Source organism: Nansenia antarctica (genome assembly GCF_963989245.1).
Source record: "Nansenia antarctica genome assembly, chromosome: 1".
NCBI classification, from domain to species: domain Eukaryota; kingdom Metazoa; phylum Chordata; class Actinopteri; order Argentiniformes; family Microstomatidae; genus Nansenia; species Nansenia antarctica.
The window spans coordinates 92,137,629-92,157,685 of NC_137674.1; the positions used below are offsets into that span (position 1 = coordinate 92,137,629).

A 20,057-nucleotide genomic window follows, 5' to 3' on the forward strand; every position below is an offset into this window, starting at 1 on the left:
TCTCTGTTGCTCTCCTCTCCTGTTGTCTGTCTCTCTGTTGCTCTCCTCTCCTGTTGTCTGTCTCTCTGTTGCTCTCCTCTCCTGTTGTCTGTCCGAATATCGGTTGTTAAGTCGCGACGTGTTTCCGGGTCCAAAGTTGGCTGAGGCGCTGTCTTCGAAATGCCGCAATAATAATAATAATAAATTATATTTATATAGCGCTTTTCCGAGGCTCAAATACCCTGACAATATGGGGAGAACGGGAAAGTGCAGTGTCCCTTGTTGTATGAATAGATCAGAGTCTAAAAAACGATTAAACTGTCATTCTACCTCTGTAGTACACTGGTATTCTGGTGCGGAGAATTTCTGGTTTGGACTCGGAAATTGCAAAACGTCACGTTTGACGTCAGACTTAACAACCGGATATTCAGGGCTCTCAAGTCTCACGCCTTTTAAAATGTTTACTACCCCTAGTGGTAGTGGCCCTAGGCTGCAGCCTAGGTAAGCCTATAATCTGCGCATGCTCGGGCGCATTTTTTGCGCCCCGACCGAGAAATAGGAGACAGCCAATTGGAGAGCTGCTACAGCTCACGTGTAAGCCAAAAGTATTTGGCCTGCCATAGACTGCCATTCGGCCGGCGCCCCGACTCCTCCCCTATGTATTTTCACAGTGAATTTTACACACACACAGATAAAATGTTTATTGTATTGGAGGATTTTTTTTATTTTTTTATTTTTTTTTCAGATTTTATCCCTTTTTCACCCAATTTGGTAGCCAATTGAACCCAACCTAGCATCCAATTATCCCCTGCCTATTGCATAGGATCTGCCGCACGACCCCGTGGCCGGCAGTCCCAGAAGAGGCCGCCAGGCAGACTAGCTGACTGGCTCCTCGAGCCCAGCACCGTTATTCCGGCACCCAGGGGGCGGTGTTGCGCGACGGATCCTTGTCCAGAAATACTCCTATACCGCCCTCGGAAGCGGCCGCCCAATATGCCGCTTCCCGTGTGCCTCGGCCATATCTGGATCTGGCGAGCCGGGATACGAACCCCGGCCCCGGTGGGCAGCATGCACTAGTGGCCAGTGCGTAGACCGCTACACCACCGCGGGGCGTATTGGAGGATTTTTAATGAATGCTGATAGGCGCCGACAGAATATCAGCCGCATTTTATGAATAAACAATGTTTATTTTTAAAAATCTTTTACAAGTAGCAACTAGGAAGTGGGGCTGCGTTGGAAGGTGGGGGCGGCGCCCTAGCGCCCTCTATTGGCCAGCCGCCACTGCTTACCATTCATGTATAATTAGCCTAAAACGCTTATCCAATGTGTACCCAAAGCAAATTGAAAGCTGTTCTTGAACCATTTGGAGTAAATGCATGGGATTGGTCTCCTTTTGAAGGTAACACTCTGAAGTTTGTTCCCCAATGGTAAGAATGACTAAGTGGCACTGGCATTGAAAAATACAAGTTTGAACACACAAGTTATTTGTTTCATTTTCACCTTAATTTTTATTTTAGCAATGTAAACAAACCATTGTTGTCGGAATGTTATCGATCGGTGGTCAACTATAAGGTTTCATTGGTGAGTTTTATCAAATTTGTCAATGTAGCGTTTGTTGGTGGTCTGACAGCAAAGTCGATTGTGCCTGCTGTTGTGATTGTATCTTGAGATGGATTATTTGGCTCGAAGCGCAACCTTCAAAAGGAGACAACCTCATGCATTTATTCCAATTGGTTCAAGAACAGCAATTTATTTTGGGTATACTTTGGATAGGCGTTGTAGGCTAATTATACAGGAATGGCAGGGTCCGACATTAATGGTTGCCCGATTGCCCAGGGCAAGTAAAAAAAAAAATGCGGGCAAGTTAGATTCAAATAATAGACGCATAAACATATCCGTGGGTGGAGAATGATACCACAATACCAGCTATGTACTGCACTGTCTGCAGACAATTCCCAGGCATGTGAACTATCGTGGCCTCTTGCGATACAATGATCGATTCACGTCGCCAAATATCGATTTAGTGTATATGCCGGTATGTTTTTCAGGCGGTTCCGCGCTGTAAAAATTCAAGCGTCAAACTCTGCCGTGTAGTATTCGACAGAGATGTAGAAATGTAGATGCTGAATGTAGCCGCTATGCGTCTGACTGTCTATCGTCTCAAACGAGGCTTCTACTGTATGTAATATCTATGGTATCTATCTACTGTATGTAATCCGCAGTGTAAGGTTGTATTTAGTCGCAACAAGGACAGTATTCAAGCGCCCAGGCTATGCCACAACACCTTGTATCCGTTTGCAAACTTTGTTTGAGAAAGCTGATAAAGTAGCATGTTATCTATTTAAAATGTGACAAACAATGTCAAAGGAAATGCAACGTCGTGGAGAATAATAACGCGTCCATTGATACTTTGCGCGCTCCGTGCCAGATAGTGCTACCATTGTGCCAGATAGTGCTACCAATGTGTTAACGTTTCTTTGTCTCAAGTGGGGTCATGGAATCGTGCATATGTTATTCATATCTTGCAGTAAGTTCTATGGTATCCCACTTGAAGTTGTAGGCTAGCTAAATGTTCCACTGGTTTATTATATGGTAATTTGGTAATTATATTATGAAGCTACTCTTCCAATTAATGAGACAACAGAAAATATATTTTAAAAAGTAAAATGCATAGTTTAATATTATCAGTATGTATAGCATAATGATACTGCTGGCTGCTCTGTAGCCTCTTTTCTAAATAGGACATGAGTCTTCACATAGATACAATAGATATCTATAGTCCTTCCTTAAACATGATAACCCCTGCTTTCTGGGCCGTTCGGTCTTTTTTTTTTGTCTTTTTTTTTTGTCTTTTTATTTTGTATGATGGCAGGCACACAAGTGGCAGTCAGTGTGAGTGTATGTTAGAGACGAGTAAGAAAGATGTAGGCTAGGCCTAATTTATTGTTTGTTTCATTGTTCACAACCAGCAACAACAAAGTGAATGAATAAAAAACATAATTCCTGCTTTTTGCCTTTATAATGGCATTTTTTCTTCAGTTAATACAGATATTGTGATGTAGCGTTGATGAATTGTGTTACTATGTATCGATTATCGCAAAGTCGCTGTATCGTGATACTATCGGTATCAGGGGCAAAATATCGTAAGGTTATCGTATCGTTAGTTACCATGTGATTCCCACCCCTAATGTGAACTGACCGGACGTTAAACAGGTGGCTCACCTGTTCAGAGAGGCACGGAGGGTGTAATTGGCCCTGTCTGAATACTCTGAAATAGCACTTATCATTTCACTGATCTGAAATGACTACTGATTGACAGGTTACATTTCTGCCATATTGCTTTTACCCGTCCATGCTACAAATAAGTTAATAGTTGGAACCAATTCTCATCTACAATTAAATATAATGATTGATATAATACAGCTAATGAACAGTTTTTTAACAAACATTGTGTACTGTAGCGATTTACACACAATCAACAGGCAACAGATCTTAGTTAGAATGAATGAATGGACTTTATTGTCATTGCTACAGTACAGGTACCAAACAACGAAATTTAGGAGGTACATAGAAGTATGTTGTGAGAGAAATCTATGCGCCGCACAGCCGGCAACGGTAGGCAGGGCAAGTAAAAATGTAGATGGGGCAAGTAGATTTGAGAAGCAAGTAGGAAAAAACCTTAACGTCGAACCCTGAATGGTAAGGGTTGTAATCACCATATAATCACGCAAAATAATACCTTGATAGCATTCAAAGGGTTCATGCTCTTCAATGACAGGGAGAGAGAGAGGGAGAGAAAGAGGGGGCACAAGAATACTGACATCTGAGCATACACTGCAGGGCTGTTCAACTGACCCAAGTTGTTCAAAGAGTTCACTCTGTACACTTCAGAGTGTAGGGCACTATGTCTTCGTCTGCACATTTCTGTTCCTACTTCAACTTAATGAAATAAAACACATTTCTAGATCAAATAATTTAGTGGCTTTGACGGTTACTATTTTTTGCCAAGATCTTGATGGTCATTCATTGAACCCCCCAAGCAAACTGTTTATTATGGCTTGCAGAGGAAAGAAAAAAATAACCTGAGGATAGGGTTGCAAAATTACAAGAATTTTCAAGGTAGGAACTTTCCAGGGTTAACCTCAAATCTCTATTATAGTATTGTCTCAAAGCACACTAAGTTTGAGACTGATTAGACTAACAATGACTGACATAGCCCTATTTGCATGTGACAGGGCCTGGTGAAAAAGTCCCCAGGTAATTCTTCAGATTTTTTACAGATTATGAAAGTGCAGATTGTAAACTTTCAAATGATGTGTCATACTTTGAAATCTGAAGATGCAAAACACGTGTTTGCAACCATCGCATTGGTAGCTACCTAGCAGCTAAAAAGAAAACATTGCTATGTACTAACAACTTTTATCTTTTATTGTGACTAGCCTATGGCACATCTGTGCAATAATGAATGAATGAATGGTCTTTATTCAATAATATGCAATTTATGCAATAATCATGCTGTCTAATCAGCATTTGGATATGCCACAGCTGTCAAGTGAATGGATTATCTCGGCAAAGGAGAAGTGCTCACTAACACAGATTTAAACAAATTTGAGAAAATGGCATTTTGTGTACATAAAAAAAAGACAAAAAGTCTTAGGTCTTTAATTTCAAAAATTGGAGCAAAAACGAAAGTGTTGCGTTTATATTTTGTTCTGTGTATTTAGAAGCGATCATAATCGTATGTCAAGTGACCCTCTCCTCAGAAGAAGGATACGCGATTCACAGAGTGCTGGTGACACGTCTTGTTTATGTTTAGGTAATGTGTGATCATCTAGTGGTGTAGTTATGTGTTTTTAGTTCATGTTCTATCTGCATGTTATGATGTGCTAAACATGCAGAGCAGCTATCTGCGATGTTCTTTGTTGTTCGTTACCTAGCTAGCGCGATGGAGCACGGTCTGAAACCAGTTTGTTTTAGTTCAGGGCGATTTTGTCTGCTAATTGAATTGTGGTGTACCAACATTCAAATAAACATATCTTTCTCAACTATTTTCAGATTCAATTTATGACTAAATATGCATTGTGACTATGCGTGTCTTTCAAACTTAAGACCTAACCTACCAACAAAGTGTGCTTTAGAGGAATGAAAAAGTGTTTTTGTTCATGTCCAACAAAAATGTGTTTACTGACATGAAAATACACATGTAAGATGTGGACATTTTCAAAATTATTTACATTAATACATTAGGTTGCTATATGAGAGATATCAGAAAGTTGGTTGAGAGCCCTTTATCCTTAGCTACTTGTCAAGAAGAGGCAACTGTATCATTCAACTTGAGGTCAAGGAAAAATCTTCAAGCCACAATCAAACTTCCCGCCATAGTCACTCAACCATACATTTCCAACAGTCTCTTCAGTAGTTGCCTTTAGGCAAGCCTACCTTGACTGTTTGGTCCAGCGATGCGGTGGCTACTCGCGCCTGGGGTCCCATTAGGCCGGCGTGGATGTCTGTAATGGGGAGAGTGTGGCGGGACAGAACATGGCAGGGCTCAGGTGTGTGTGATGGGTCCAGCTGCACCACACTGAAAGACAAAGAGAACATTTGGACATGATTTAAAGACTCCCAAAACATAGCTTTTAATCACAAAAATCTCAGTTTCAAGAATTGCATGTGGCGAAAAAAATGTGGGCCCTTATGCTGGATTCTAAAAGGGATTCAGAAAGCATTTGGGCCAAAAAAGCAATTAAAGCCACCTAAGCACACTGTGGGCTCTGGGCTTTCACTGCTTCTGGCTCAGTCAAGACAGCAAATTGCCAGAGCAGCACAGGTGAAGAAAGGGGAGAGAAGAGAAGGAGGAAGAGAGAGAGGTATAGGTGGATGAATTGTGATAGACAGAAGGATAAGATACGGTTAGGATAGAAAGCCTCTGTTGTTGAGCTGAGCGGGGAGATCCGTGGTGATAGGCGCTTCCTGGCAGGATAACATCTGAAGCAACATCTGCGACAAACATCCCCAATGCAGGAACACACCACAGCATGGCATGTGCACATACAGAGGAGGACGGAAGAGGAAGATGCAGCCAAGGGCTTTCTGTGGAAATTGAACCATCTTGTATTCACTAAAAGACTTCAAATATATGTGACAGGGTCTGGCTAAAAAGTCATGGTCATTTAAAAAAAGAAAAAAAACAATTATGAAAATGCAGATTGTAATCTTTCAAATTATGTGTCATACATTGAAACCGAAAATAGTTGAAGAAGATATGCTTATGTGAATGTTGGTATCACTCAAACCAAATAGCAGAGAAACTGTCTCGGAATCAAAACATACACAAAACAGCTGCTAGTAGGCAGCGCTAAAAAGGTACATCGCTACGAACATCTTACTGAAGAAAAACGTGTGCAGGGCACAAATCCAAGATGACTGCAGTTTTCCCTGAAAAATCACACTCAGATGTTGAGTCAATAGCTTTTTTGACCAAATGTACCTCTTTTTTCACCTTAATTAGCATATGTCAAATGTAAACTGTTGTCTATCAGTTTGTTCTAGAATTTACCAATAAATATTAGGTCCACGGGCATGGTTAAAAATGTAGGTACATTTTTTTACATTTGGCTTAACTCGATGGTGTGTGACTATTTCTAGATGACCCCCAAATCATATTTGGCTTAACTCGATGGTGTGTGACTATTTCTAGATGACCCCCAAATCATAGGGTTAGACACCACAACCAAGTAAAGACCCCAAAATTACAAAGTTATGGTTAAACATTTGATTTTTTAAAAGATATGGAACATGACCGAACATAATAAAATAGGACAATACAGCAGCAAGAAAACATGGACAGTATACAAATATATCAAACAACAAGACAGGGTACGAAACAGTAGGAGACAAACAGTAATAGGACATGCACAGCATAAAAACAGAGAACAGTGAGTGGTAGTTTACAATAAGGGAGAAGTGTCAGTTGAGTGGAGACAGTTCCAGAGTCTGGGGGCGGCAGAGCTGAAGGCAAGCCCATTGTGCTGAGTTGGGTTGAAAGGAAGGAGAGAAGGCCGGCTGAGGAGCGAAGGGTGCGGGTAGGGGTGTATTTGTGTAGTGGATGGGAGAGGTAGGGGTGTAAGGGAGTGAAGGGCTTTGTATGTGAGTAGGAGGATCTTGAAGTCAAGGCGGTATTGGACCAGTAGCCAGTATAGTTGCATGATAATGGGAGTAATGTGGTCATTCTATTTGGTGCAGGTGAGGATTTGTGCTGCTGAGTTTTGGATGATTTGTAATTTATTGTTGAGCTTATAGGATAGTCCTGAGAGTTAACCATTAGTGACGATTGCGTGGATTCAAGTTCCAGCACTGGAGTGAGAGAGTGAAGGGCGGAGTCTGGAGATGTTATGGAGGGGGAACAATGCAGTGTGTGTGATTCAATTCAATTCAATTCAACTGTATTCGCCATGTGCAGTGCACTAGGAACATGACTTTGTATTCTACCATGCTAAACAAGCTACAGTACATGTAACAGCAAGACAATACAACAAAACTCAAGACAGAATATACAGTACCAATATGAGTGAATATTATGAATAAATATACTGTACAACTAAGTGCAAGAACATGTAAAGTGCAAGTGGCAATAATCAGGAGTTATTGAGAAGGGCTATGGCCTTGGGGAAGAAACTGTTCAAGTGGCGTGATGTTGTTGTCCTGGTGGCCCTGTACCGCTGTCCAGAAGGGAGTAATGCAAACAAGCTGTGAGCTGGATGTGAGGGGTCAGCCACAATCGTGCGTGCTCTCTTCATAATCTGGAGCTATGGAGGTCTGTGATGGGAGGCAGGGGGCAGCCGATGATCTGCTCAGCTGTCCGTACTACTCTTTGTAGCTTGGCCTTGGATCGGGCAGACGCAGAGTCGTACCACACAGTGATGGAAGATGTTAGGATGCTCTCTATGACGGCCCTGTAGAACTGGACAAGGATCTGACGACTGATGTGGAGTCTCTTCAGCTGACGGAGGAAGAACAAGCGCTGCTGGCCTTTTTTAAGTAAATGGGTGATGTTGTTATCCCATTTTAGTTTGTTGGAGATGGTAGTTCCCAGAAACTTGAATTCATCCATTATTGTGACAGGGAGTTATTGATGACCAGTGGAGAGTGAGTTGGGGCCTTTTTTCGGAAGTCCATAATCACCTCCACTGTCTTGGTGTTGTTGAGTTCCAGGTTATTGGCTGCAGACGAGGACACCAGGCAGCCGACCTCCCTCCTGTAGGCAGTCTCGTCATTGTCAGTGATGAGGCCAACCATGGTGGTGTCATCTGCATATTTGATGGTCTTGACAGATGTGTCACCAGAGGTACAGTCGTTGGTGTACAGGGGGTAGAGCAGGGGGAGGGCACACAGCCCTGAGGAGCACCGGTGTTAACTGTGCGGGGCTGAGACAGTTGAGGGCCCATCCTGACATACTGCCTTCTGTTGGTGAGGAAGTCAGTAATCCACTGACAGATGGAGGGGTGGATATTCAGCTGGGCCAGTTTATTGTGGAGGAGGTCAGGAATGATGGTGTTGAAGGCTGAAGTATAATCCACAAACAGGACTGGCATAGGTGTTTCGATTGTCCAGGTGTTGTAGAATATAGTGGAGCGTGTGACGGCAAGGCTTTAACTTGTATTGACAGGGGAACTGGGTATCCACTATCCATCAATGTGTATGACAGGGGTACTGGGTGCTTTTGACAGGGTGCCAAAGTATTTTTTGCTTGTAATTCCCTAACATTTAAACCAGCAAATTAGCAATTTAGCCATAGCTTTCAGAGTGACAGCCAGCCAGCTAAGTTACTAGTAACCTAGTACACTTGCTTTAGCACATGTAAACCTCTAAATCGAAAATGATTTAGAAGTTTTAAAATATATATATTTTAAAGGTTTTAATTGTTGCCACTATCCGTACACATTACTTGATTTTTAAAAGATCATTAAAAAGTTGTATGTTGGTCTTTATACTAGTTTTGGTGTTTGTCTTGTTTATATCGGACGAATGTGCCTCGTGGGTGCAGTTGGTGAAGTAACGGTTTCTTTTGGCACCTACCCAGAGTTTAAAAAGGTTCATGCTTGAAGGATAGGCAATACAACAACCAGGGGGCATCAGAGTAATTCTAATAGACAGGCTTGTTGTGAAAATGTAGCTCATATTGTATGTGACTGGCTTCATCATTTTCAGTCGCTTACGCTTATTTTGAGTTTTGATGACTGTTGAAAGGCTGAGAATGTCAGCTTTCTATAGCCAGTAGATAGCCAGTTACAGAGTATTACTGAACACTAGGGGTGGGCATCGACGATCGATAATTGATCGATAAGGATCTTGGTCGATCACAAAATAAAACATTTGGTCGATTTTTTTTTTTTTTTTGTGATCGACCAAATGTTTTATTTTGTGATCGACCAAGATCCTTATCGATCAATTATCGATCGTCGATGCCCACCCCTACTGAACACTGATTTTGACTCTCACTGAGACATGGATCACATCAGAGAACACGGCTACTCCAGCAGCACTCACTGCTGCCTGTTCCTTTTCTCACATAGGGCTCCTCATCTCACCTAAGTGGACATGTAATGTTCTTTCTCCATCACCTATCCATATCCTCATTTGAATTCCACGTTGTTTGTGTTACTTTCCCAGTCAAACTTCATATTGTTGTAATCTCTCACCCAAGTCAGCTCGGCGACTTCCTAGATGAGATGGATATCCTTCTCAGCTTCTTCCCTGAGGATGGCACACCACTCACTCTCCTGGGTGACTTCAACATCAAATCAAAAAGGTTTGACACCTTATCTCTTCATTTGTCCTTACCCTGTCTCACTCTGCCACGATAAGACAGGGTAGCGACAGTCATAAGACAGGAAATCAACGTGACCATGTCTTCACCAAAACCTGTTCCACCTCCAACGTTATTGTTACTCTTCCAGTACTTTGTATCTTCTCCCTTTCTCTCAAATCCATCCTCTCTCATTCAATCTCTACCCATTCTGTTACTACTTACCACAACCTTCGGACCTATCGAACCCATCTCTTTCTCTATTCCATTGTCCCTACCTTCGATCCTTCTCCCTTCAGTCTACTGATGGGGTATTACATTACATTACATGTTTGCCATTGAAGTACCTTACTGGATAAGGCAGACGCCTTATTCCAATAATTTACATCAATACATTTGGCTAAGTAAGTGAATCAACTATCCACTAGTCATAGCAGGAAAAAGTAATCTATGCTCAGGCCTGGGGCCATTGGCAGTCGTCGTACTAGAAGGAGGAAGATCAAAAACAAATGTTTTAAAGACACAGGGGAAACAGTACAGGGGGGTAGTAGATGTATCAGGAGAAACAGGACAGGGTAGTAGGTAGTAGATGTCTCAGGGGCCTGGGGCCTCCTCCATCCTCATGTCCACTCTCTCCTCATATTTTGACACTCCTGGCGACCTAGCATCTTATCACTCTCTCCTCCTGAAGTTTTCCTCCTCTGTGATTGCTGCCAAAGCTTCTTCTAAAATTCAATCTGCCTCTGACCCAAGGAAACTGTTTGCCATTCTCCTCACTCCTCAGCCCACCATCCCCTCCTCTGCAGATGACTGTTACTTACTTTGTAAATGATGTCACTGATGACCTTAGCAGCTTTTTCACACAACCATGTGCCATCGCTATTACCACTAGTAGAGTTGGCTGTGGTTCACCATCTCTTTGCCCTCTCTCCCCTGATGATATCCTAAAACGTCTCTCATCCAATCAGGCAACCACAAACAACACCGTTATCAATTCCTCCCTGACCACTAGCTCTGTCCCGGCTGCCTTTAAGACAAACCTTTTCTCAAGAAGCCATCTGCTGTACCAAACTACAGACCGGTATCCCTTCTTTCCTTGCTAAAACTCTCCTTGACCCACATCAATCCTGCTTCAAGTCTGCTCACTCTACTGGGACTGCTCCACTTGCTGTCACAGTGGACATCCACACTGCCAGAACATCATCCATCTCATCAGTTCTCAGGCTGCTGAGAACTGATGTGCACCAGAAGAGTGCAGAGCCTGAGATGCCCAGGTCTGAGAGGGTGGCGAGAAGGATCTGGTTGTTTATTGTGTCAAACAGCAGACAAGTCCAGAAGGATGAGAACTAGGGCTGGGCAAACGATAAACATTTCTTTTTCGATAATCACAAGAATTAACGATCAGCTTTTTTTTCATTAAAACAACGCCTAGGGCAGAAATAACAAGCATGTTTTCCTTGGGGAAAACTTTATTCTTGATTTCTATGCGCCTGGTTATGGAACGTTGCGATGGAATAGGATATGCTGGCTCGACTATTTGCATGAGCGCACGAAATCCTCTACCCTCGACAAAACTGAGCGGCAGAATATCTGTTTCGATTAATTTGCAGATGGCCATCGTTACTTTCTCTTCTCGTTGTGCATCACACCTCCCTATTAGATGAGACGTGATGGAGGGCTGAGAAGGTAGCGAAGGAGCAATCGGGGTCGGATGTACTGTTTGCAGGTGGTCGTCGGGGTCGTCGTCGTATTGTACATGTCACTGCGCAGTGTTTGTAATGAGCGGCGTAACTTGTTGCATCATGCCGTACTGCGTTGCGAAATTCAATGCGAAGGCAAATGCAAAGTTAATTTCTCACACATAACGTGGACAAACTAATTTCCACTCAATTTATTAATGATTATCGAGCAAAATATTTTGTGATCGACCAAGATCCTTATCAATCAATTATCGATCGTCGATCATTGATGCCCACCCCTAATGAGAACTGATGAGAGGGATGATGTTCTTGCAGTGTGGAGCAGTCCCAGTCACCCTGCTTACTAGGGGTGTAAATCACCAGCTTCATCACGATACGATATTATATCGATTTGTTTGTATGACGATACAATGTTTGACGATATCACAATGTCAGTCACGATACGATTTCGATTCGATTCGATTCAAGATCGATATGACGATATGATCGATATGACGCGATATCATATGCCAATCTAACACAATTATCAACTCACAAAAACAACTAGAATATGATTTGACCATTTTATTTGTGAGCTCTTCCAGTTATCCAGCATTTAAATCATATTGTATTATACAGTATTCTTCTGTTACAAAAAGAAAAATAGACCCGTTCACTAGTCTCACAAACAAGAGATATTCAGCTTTAAAACATTAATGTCCTATGAAACAAAACTGGAAGAACTTGTCCCCCCTTTAAAAACGGAATGTTTCTCGTGTCTTCACACCGTCACCGGAGACAATTCATTCACCGAGTTGCGGGACGCTGTGGGTGCGTTCGTAAATTCGCTCTGGAAATCTGATCACCACTCAAGGAATGCCTCTTGTCCAATCAGATGTCTTGGTCCCTTTATGACGTTGATACCACTGTGCGCTCCAGCGTTCTAAGAGCGAGTTTACGAATGCAGCCTGTGCAAATTCAAAATAAAGGTGTATCTTTAAGATGACGATATAGATCGATGTTTTTACATTGCGTCGATGTAATCAGATCGTTAGTCAATGAATCGATGCATCGATGTGAATCGATGTATCGTTACACCCCTACTGCTTACCACCAGTTTCAACTGTTGCCCTCTGGACGGCGCTACAGATCCCTGGCCACCAAAACATCCCGTTTCAAAAACAGTTTCTTCCCCTCTGCTATAAGGACTCTCAACACCTGACTCACTGCACTAACCCTGCCAGATGTACTGCACTTTATAAGTTGTAAATATTGACTATGTTCTTGTCTTGTGGTTGTGTGTACATGTCCATTGTGATAGTCATGTGCAATGTGTGTAATGTGTGCATGTTTGATGTAACTGACACTGCTGTAATGAGCTTTTCCACCTGTACCGAAAACAAATTCCACCGACCTAGGTCGTGTGGTCATTAAACGATTCATTCATTCATATATCCTACCTGGCTAATCACAGGTAACATGGCTTATACCCACCCCACCACCCAAAAAATAATAATTCCCAGGAGATTAAAATAATTCGATGGTGGTTATTGTTTGTGCACTCCACCAAATGTAAATAAACATGGATGTTTGTAAGTGCAAGACGCATACTATCCTTCACAGCATGTCACCACCCTGTGGTGGTTTTCAGCAACACTTCACACAGTGACATTTCTGCAGCGACAGGATTTAGACCCGCTGAAATGTTGACCTGTACAGATTAAACCCCTACCTACTCTACACAACTAGCTATATTTTATAGATTAGATTGAAGACTGGCATTCTAGCGAGTCCATTAGTAAAAGACAGAGCTAGCTGCAAGAGACATAAGGAACTCGCTAGCCGCAGTTCCATGGCACTATACATATCATTTTCTTTTTATTGGTTTGTTTCTGGGGTACATGCCAAGATTTTATTTATTTCATATTTTAACTGATATAGTTCTTGAAAAAAAAATCATTGCCATACCTTCCTAAAAATGTTGTCACGGTTCATTACTGTGACGCAGAGTGTAGCAAAGTTCTACAATTCTTAGATGGAATTCCCTGCTTTCATTTTTCACATTCAAAACCTGAGTGTAGATATTTCCTGTGTTTAGTTAGCATTTGGTTTGTGGGGGACCATAGTCTCCACTTACAGAGCAAAACACAAAAGCACCAATTGAGAGATGTACTGCAAGTTACATCTTTGAAGTTCACACATGTTGGTCAAAAGTAAATTTTTATCCCCATCTTGCTTGTTGTACTCCTTTGTTAATTCTCTATGCCCGTGCTAAAATCGAAAAAGTTCATCATTGATTTTCTAATCAATCAAAGCTCAGTTGGACTGCCAGAAGTGAGGCTCCAAAATCCAGACACAAAGCAATGTGAACACAGTGCACAGCGAGTCCTGCTTTTTAAGACATTTTGGACAAAAGAGTGCTACTCTTTTATTGTGAAATTGTCAGGAGATTGGGGTGGCAAAACTGCATGGCTGAGAGGCATTGATATAGAGGGAGAATAAAACATGCAAGTACAACCGCCCACTCGCTGAAAGTTTCATTAAAGTGTAATGTTGCTGCCTTTCATTAATTGAAATCTCAGGACAGTATTATGTACTTTCCCAGATTGTGGCCTTGTATTATTACTCAAGTCGACTGTGTTCTTTTAAGAGAGGTGGACCAACTTGTCTCATCCACATCAAACAAACATGAGTGGTGAGGAACTTGTTTAACATTCGGGTCCATTTCAAACCTGAGAGTACAACCGGCCCCCGCAGCCTTTAAGCTAAGTGAAGCAGGACATCATATTTGTGCCAATCTGATAGTACAGAACTGACACCAATGAAGCTCTGAGAAAGGGCAGATGAAATATGCCTACCATCTTACAAGAACATTGGAACAAAGACATTAACATATTCAGTAATAAATCCATGGTATATGTCAAAATCCAGACCCCCTCTAGGGTTTGACTGAGCACTGGCAGTTCATTCTAATTATCGGAGTAGATTTGTTTGGTTTCCGTCTGTGTTGCTTAAAAGGTTGTTGGCCCACACAAATAGCACCAGAGGACAATATAATTATCCAAAGCTGTACTGTGTGGTGTGGAATACTTTTTTACAAGTGCCATTTCAAACTGAATATTGGGTGCTTCCACACTGTTAACACCATTTATTTCAAGCCTTCTAATTTGAACTTCGATTGTTTCATCATTGCAATGAAGAGTTGGCAAAGATTGAGCTGTATAGAGATGTAAAAGAAAGGCTGGCTGATAGTCGTACAGTGACAGCTTTACTGGCAACATAACATGCATTATGAAAAAGATAAGACTTTGTGGCTTTGGAAAACTTAAATGAATACATATTAAGAGAGGACAGACACATATTTCTAATCCATCTACTGTTAAATCTTAAGAATTCTATTTCAGCGTACTCGCCTACTTATTAAATCACATATTGTGAATGACCATACAACATTCAGGTTAACCTGAACGAGCAATGGAAGTCTTACATCTCCACCTACTGGATAAGAAGGGTAAGGTTACTTCAGTGTCATTCAATCCGAGCGGAAGCGTCAGTGAATTTGGACCATTATGGACTAAACAACAGACAACTAACACCATGACAACATGAGATGGTTATTATCATGTACTTGTATCAAATAGAATCCAGTCTGTCCACACAAAGGTATGCCTCACCTCCACAGGGTCTCTGGGTATTACATATTATGTCACAAGCACTGTTCTTTAGGGATGCATCCATAAAACACTTGTATACATAGTGCCTTTTTGTGATGAAGTCTAGTAGTATTTTGTTTACGACTCACGAAGCACAGACGTTAGTTACCCTCTATTTATTTACTATAATTAAGCAGTTTTTTTGTTGTAGAATGTATGAAACACCTGTGAGGGCAGGCCTGTAATAAGAGCTGACTGGGGGAACTAGAAGCACCACTCCCCCTCTCATTGCTCTGCTCTCTCTTTCAGCCAGAGATTGATATATCCCCCGACATCACTTCCTCTCTGAGGAGAGTGTGTGTGAGTGGGACAGAAGGGTCAATCCCTCTGTGAGTTCGACCCGACCGCGTTTCTTTATATACAGTGCCCTCCGTAAATATTAGAAAGAGCAGGCATTTTGTCTTCTTTAAGCTCTATACTCGGCTTTCAGTCAAGGTTTTCTATTTTCAGATTGGTTTCACTATTTAAAAATAACAAACATTTTTATTCATAGTGCCCCGATTTCAGGGCACCAAAAGTGATGGAAAATTGGCTTGTCAGATGTGTTCTTTCACATAATTTGTCCAGGCATAAGAGCTGTCAATAGCATTGTTCCAAACTTGATTTAGGCATGCCTAAGGTTTTGACTATGCTTCTTATAGTTTATTTCTGATTCTTCAGCCAAATAATGGCTTCCTTGACTTTCATTGACACCTGACTTACCAGCAACACCTGTTGATTTAAATTCCAAACTTTTGGAGTGTAGAGCCAAAAGAAAAGAAAATGCTTCACTGTCCCATTACTTACGCAGGTACTGTAATTGCGGTTGGAGCTTATCACGCTGTGACAATTATGCAATAACCCTGACATCCCTATTTGCATTTTGTTTTGAGACTGGTCACAAGAAAGGCTAGATCAGTTTTCAGAAGCTGCCATGAACCTTATTGTATCCATCATGTCCTAATCACATTGATATAGACCATACAAGGCGGGGCTCAGATAGACTATTCTGTGGGTTTTGGTATGTGGTTTGTACCTGGCTAGACTCCAGATCAGAGCCAGATTGTCTTTGCCTCCAGAGATAAAATGGCTGCTGTCATCAGTGAAGCACAGGCAGGTCAGGTCCTGGTAATGCCGACTCAGGATGGCCAGCAAATTCCCAGTGGAGACCTGCAATTGGTAACAATGACATGAACATGAAAATTGTGTTGCTTTATGGAGGAAATTAGTGTATTTTTCATAACAGCTTAACAGTAACTTACAGTGGCTTTGGAAAGTATTCAGACCTTCACTGTTTCCACATGTTAAGTAAGTAAAATGTATTTATATAGCACCCATCCCAGACCAGGGGTCACAAAGTGCTTTACATATATAAAAACATAATAAAAGAGTAAAAGTTAAAGCAGGTTAAAAGAAATAGGTTAACAAGTGAAAATAAGAACAAGAAACAAATAACAAGTGTACAACAAATAATAACAGGACACAAAAAGACAGGCTTTTGGGGTTAGACAGTCTTCAGCTGTTTTTTTAAAAGCTTCAACCAAGACCGCTGATCTAAGATCCAAGGGAAGAGCATTCCAAAGTTTGGGAGCCACGGTTTGGAATGCTCGATCACCTTTGGTTTTTAATCTGGCAGGGGGTACAATCAACAAACCCTGGTCAGAGGACCTGAGAGACCTACTGGGGCTGTAAGGACCCAGTAGGTCACAAATGTATGCATGTGCCTGACCATGAAGGGCTCTGTAAGTGATGACCAGAACCTTGAATTGAATTCTAAATGTGATGGGGAGCCAGTGTAGGGACGCTAAAATGGGAGAAACGACTTGAAACAGTCGGAATCGGACTGACCAAGGACGACTTTCATCCCTGGCAATCATCTCTGCTCAGAAGAAGATACTTTTAAAACTGAGGGTGTGTTCTCACTAGAACATTTGCTTCACTTGGAATCAGAGTTTAGGTTTAGATTCGCTTTGCTCTGCGTCGTTTGGAGCTGTGAGAACATGCAATTTTTTCTGACCAATCAACTACCACGTCTGTTGCTTCGATTGCGTATGTTACTTCGTTTACATAAAGGGCTGTAAGAACGCAAATCAGAGAAACAATTTATGCAACAATGTTGCAAACTCATCCACTTGCTCATGATTCGGACTTTCATGTGAGAACATGACCTAAAAGAAAATAAAGAGGACTTCTACAACAAAGTCACTGACATCTTTGTCCAGGAAACATGAAATATACGGTCTCCTAAACAATAGTCATTGTGCAACCTGCCAATTGAATGGTGAATTTAAGATGCCTGTATCGGGTTCATATGTGTGTAAATCTGGCTCTGATAGGAGCCAGTGCCTCCCCAATCATTGACCTCACCGCACGTCACTGCACACTAGTAGTAGTGGAGTTGAAAGTCGCTTGATGAGTGCACAGTTTCTCTCTTACCTCCCATAAGTAGACAGCCTCAGCAATGCCAGCTACAAGGTACAGGCCATTGGGGGAAGCTGTCAAGCAGGTTACAATCCCGGGACACACGATTTTCTGCTGTAATTGATCCTGAAAAATATTACATAATGGTGCATTGTCAGTTTAATCAGAATATGACATGGAGTAACATTTCGCTGTTCATTAACTTGCTTTAACGCTTAAATGTATGCCTTTATTATTCAATACCATAGGTATCCATTACTAGCTAAATGTTCCTTCTACTGGCAAAGGCAGTAGATGCACGTTATAGCAGGTAAATCATGAATTGACTCGAGTCATGAAACTAATGTTCTAGCTAGAAAGTAGAGTAATGTTTCAAGATAAGTGAATGAAAGCCTTGCTATAAGTGAATGAAAGCCTTGCTATAAGCGGATAGCATCCTCCTCTATGCAGACAGTCTAGCTATGGACAGATAGTCGGAGACTTTGCCATGTATTGAAATGCTGGGCTGTGCGAAAGTTGGAATGGACAGTTTGCGTTCCAGCCGTGCCAATATCCACGATACACGCACGGCTAAATGGAATGTTGACACATATTTTCATATTACTCCGCGTTTGTATATATTACCGTTATTGAAGTTACATGCTTACCGTTGCTTAGCAACCGATAAACAACTGTTCAGCGGATGAATACACTTACAATAAAACATAGTTTAATTAAAATACATGAATGCTACGATATACACGGCTTCTCGTTCCATAACGCTTAATTATTATTATTTTTTACCCATATTATCATTATTTGCCACCGCCGCCCCGCAGGCAGAAGAACGGCCGGCGCTCCAGATGGTCAGTCCGCTACTGTAGTTCCATGTGCGTTTATGGATGTTTTGCCAGACTAGCTTGATGCCAACGGGGGCAACCACATGACTAGAGTCAGTGAAAGACGGATTTTTTTCTCATCACAAACGGTGTTTTTCGATACGTGTAATATGGAAAAGTCTCCGACTCTATCTGTCCAATGGACTGGATCGAGCCAGGAGGATGCTATCCGGCTACTATTACAACTCGCTTTGGCAGCGAAGCATGCCAGCCAGCCAACAATGTGCAGCTCAGGCTATGGACAGAGGCCTCTCAATGCACACAGCTGCTAACGCCGCCTACCTTTCTCTGGATCTCCCACACGTTGATGAAGTTCTTCCCGAGCTGGGCTCCAAGAATGTACTCTCCATTTAAAACGGTAAGAGACCTCGAAGATGTATTTCCACCTCGATAAGACAAGAGATTTGTACCCGATTGAAGCTCGAATACAGCGCAATTCCATAATTGTTCAGCTGAATCGGCACTAACCACTATTTCCATGGGCGCTGACATCTTTCTATGTTGCGCGCGGGTGTTTTGGATGGGACTCATTACAGAGATGGGAGGAGCTATAGTGGAACTCCGCCCATTTACATCCGGTTAATGTAAATGAGGATTTCTTCAAAATAAGGGTGCTCAAGTTAAATTTCATTTGGACCAATTGGCAACTCGTCCACCTGTTTAAAGAGCCCTTCTGTTTAAAGAGCCCTCCTGTCCTCTGCTGTGTTTGATGTTTCGTTAATTTTTGTTTCGGCTCATAGTTAAACCTATACTCGATATACGCACAGGCCCAGAGGTGATAGGATAAGAATGAATTAACCCATAATTAGCAGACAATATTATATTAACAATATAAAATAATTAACTTAATACTTCAGATTTAGTTATTAGATGAAATTATATATTTTTTGTTCAGATCTGTCATTGTTACACTTACATTCAACATGGTTATTGTTCCTTTGCTCCATGTTTCTTTCGAACACATTCCACATTGCTGGTGGGAAGGCCACTCCAGGCTGGACATATGTGTTACGAACATATGTGAGGAAGTCTTGTAACTCAGGGTGGTTCCTCAGGGCACGCCTGGTGTCTCTGTGGTTGAGGAGAAGATCAAAATTGATCTGGACCAGAGGCAGAGGCAGGTGTCCTAAGGCCATCACCTTGCGGATGACTGCTGCCAGTCGATGGTCATTTCGGAATGGACCAGACAATCCAAGTCCCTGTACCCTCTTCCACAAGGCTTGGTTGAAATGGAAGTAGCATCCTCCGATTCTGGCTTGTGGCAACTCCGTTTCAAGAGCAGTTTTCAGCGCTTGCTCAAAGTCACAGATGACTTTACGCGGACGCCAACGGTGGTGGGTGATTCTCCTGACTGACGTTTTGACACACTGGAACACTTGTCGGTAGTGTCCAATTGTATGTTGCTCCATGAGGACATGTACAAGGGGGACAACGAAGCCATGAATGTCCCCGAGTATAGTAAAGACTTGGTTGTGTGGGCGTGGGCACGACTTGAATGTAGCATCCATGTATAATGTCCTGCAGTGTTGCAGCTGTCTTAGGTTGTCCTCTGTGGAAAACACTGCTATGCCCCACTCACTGTCTTGGAGCAGGAGGAAGTGGT

The 20,057-nt window shown here is 42.0% G+C and overlaps 1 protein-coding gene across 1 annotated transcript in view; it reads right to left on the reverse strand.

Moving 5' to 3' along the window:
• wdr18 (WD repeat domain 18) overlaps positions 1-18,946 on the reverse strand; it is a gene marked incomplete at its 5' end in the record, with an annotated part of 60,415 nt that extends 41,469 nt beyond the window's left edge. Inside the window, 4 exons of the mRNA XM_080536077.1 lie at positions 5,419-5,560; positions 16,192-16,325; positions 17,592-17,702; positions 18,737-18,946. Coding sequence (XP_080392203.1) covers positions 5,419-5,560; positions 16,192-16,325; positions 17,592-17,702; positions 18,737-18,946 — 597 coding nt within the window. The remainder of the gene's footprint in view (positions 1-5,418; positions 5,561-16,191; positions 16,326-17,591; positions 17,703-18,736) is intronic.
• Positions 18,947-20,057: the final 1,111 nt, after the last annotated feature.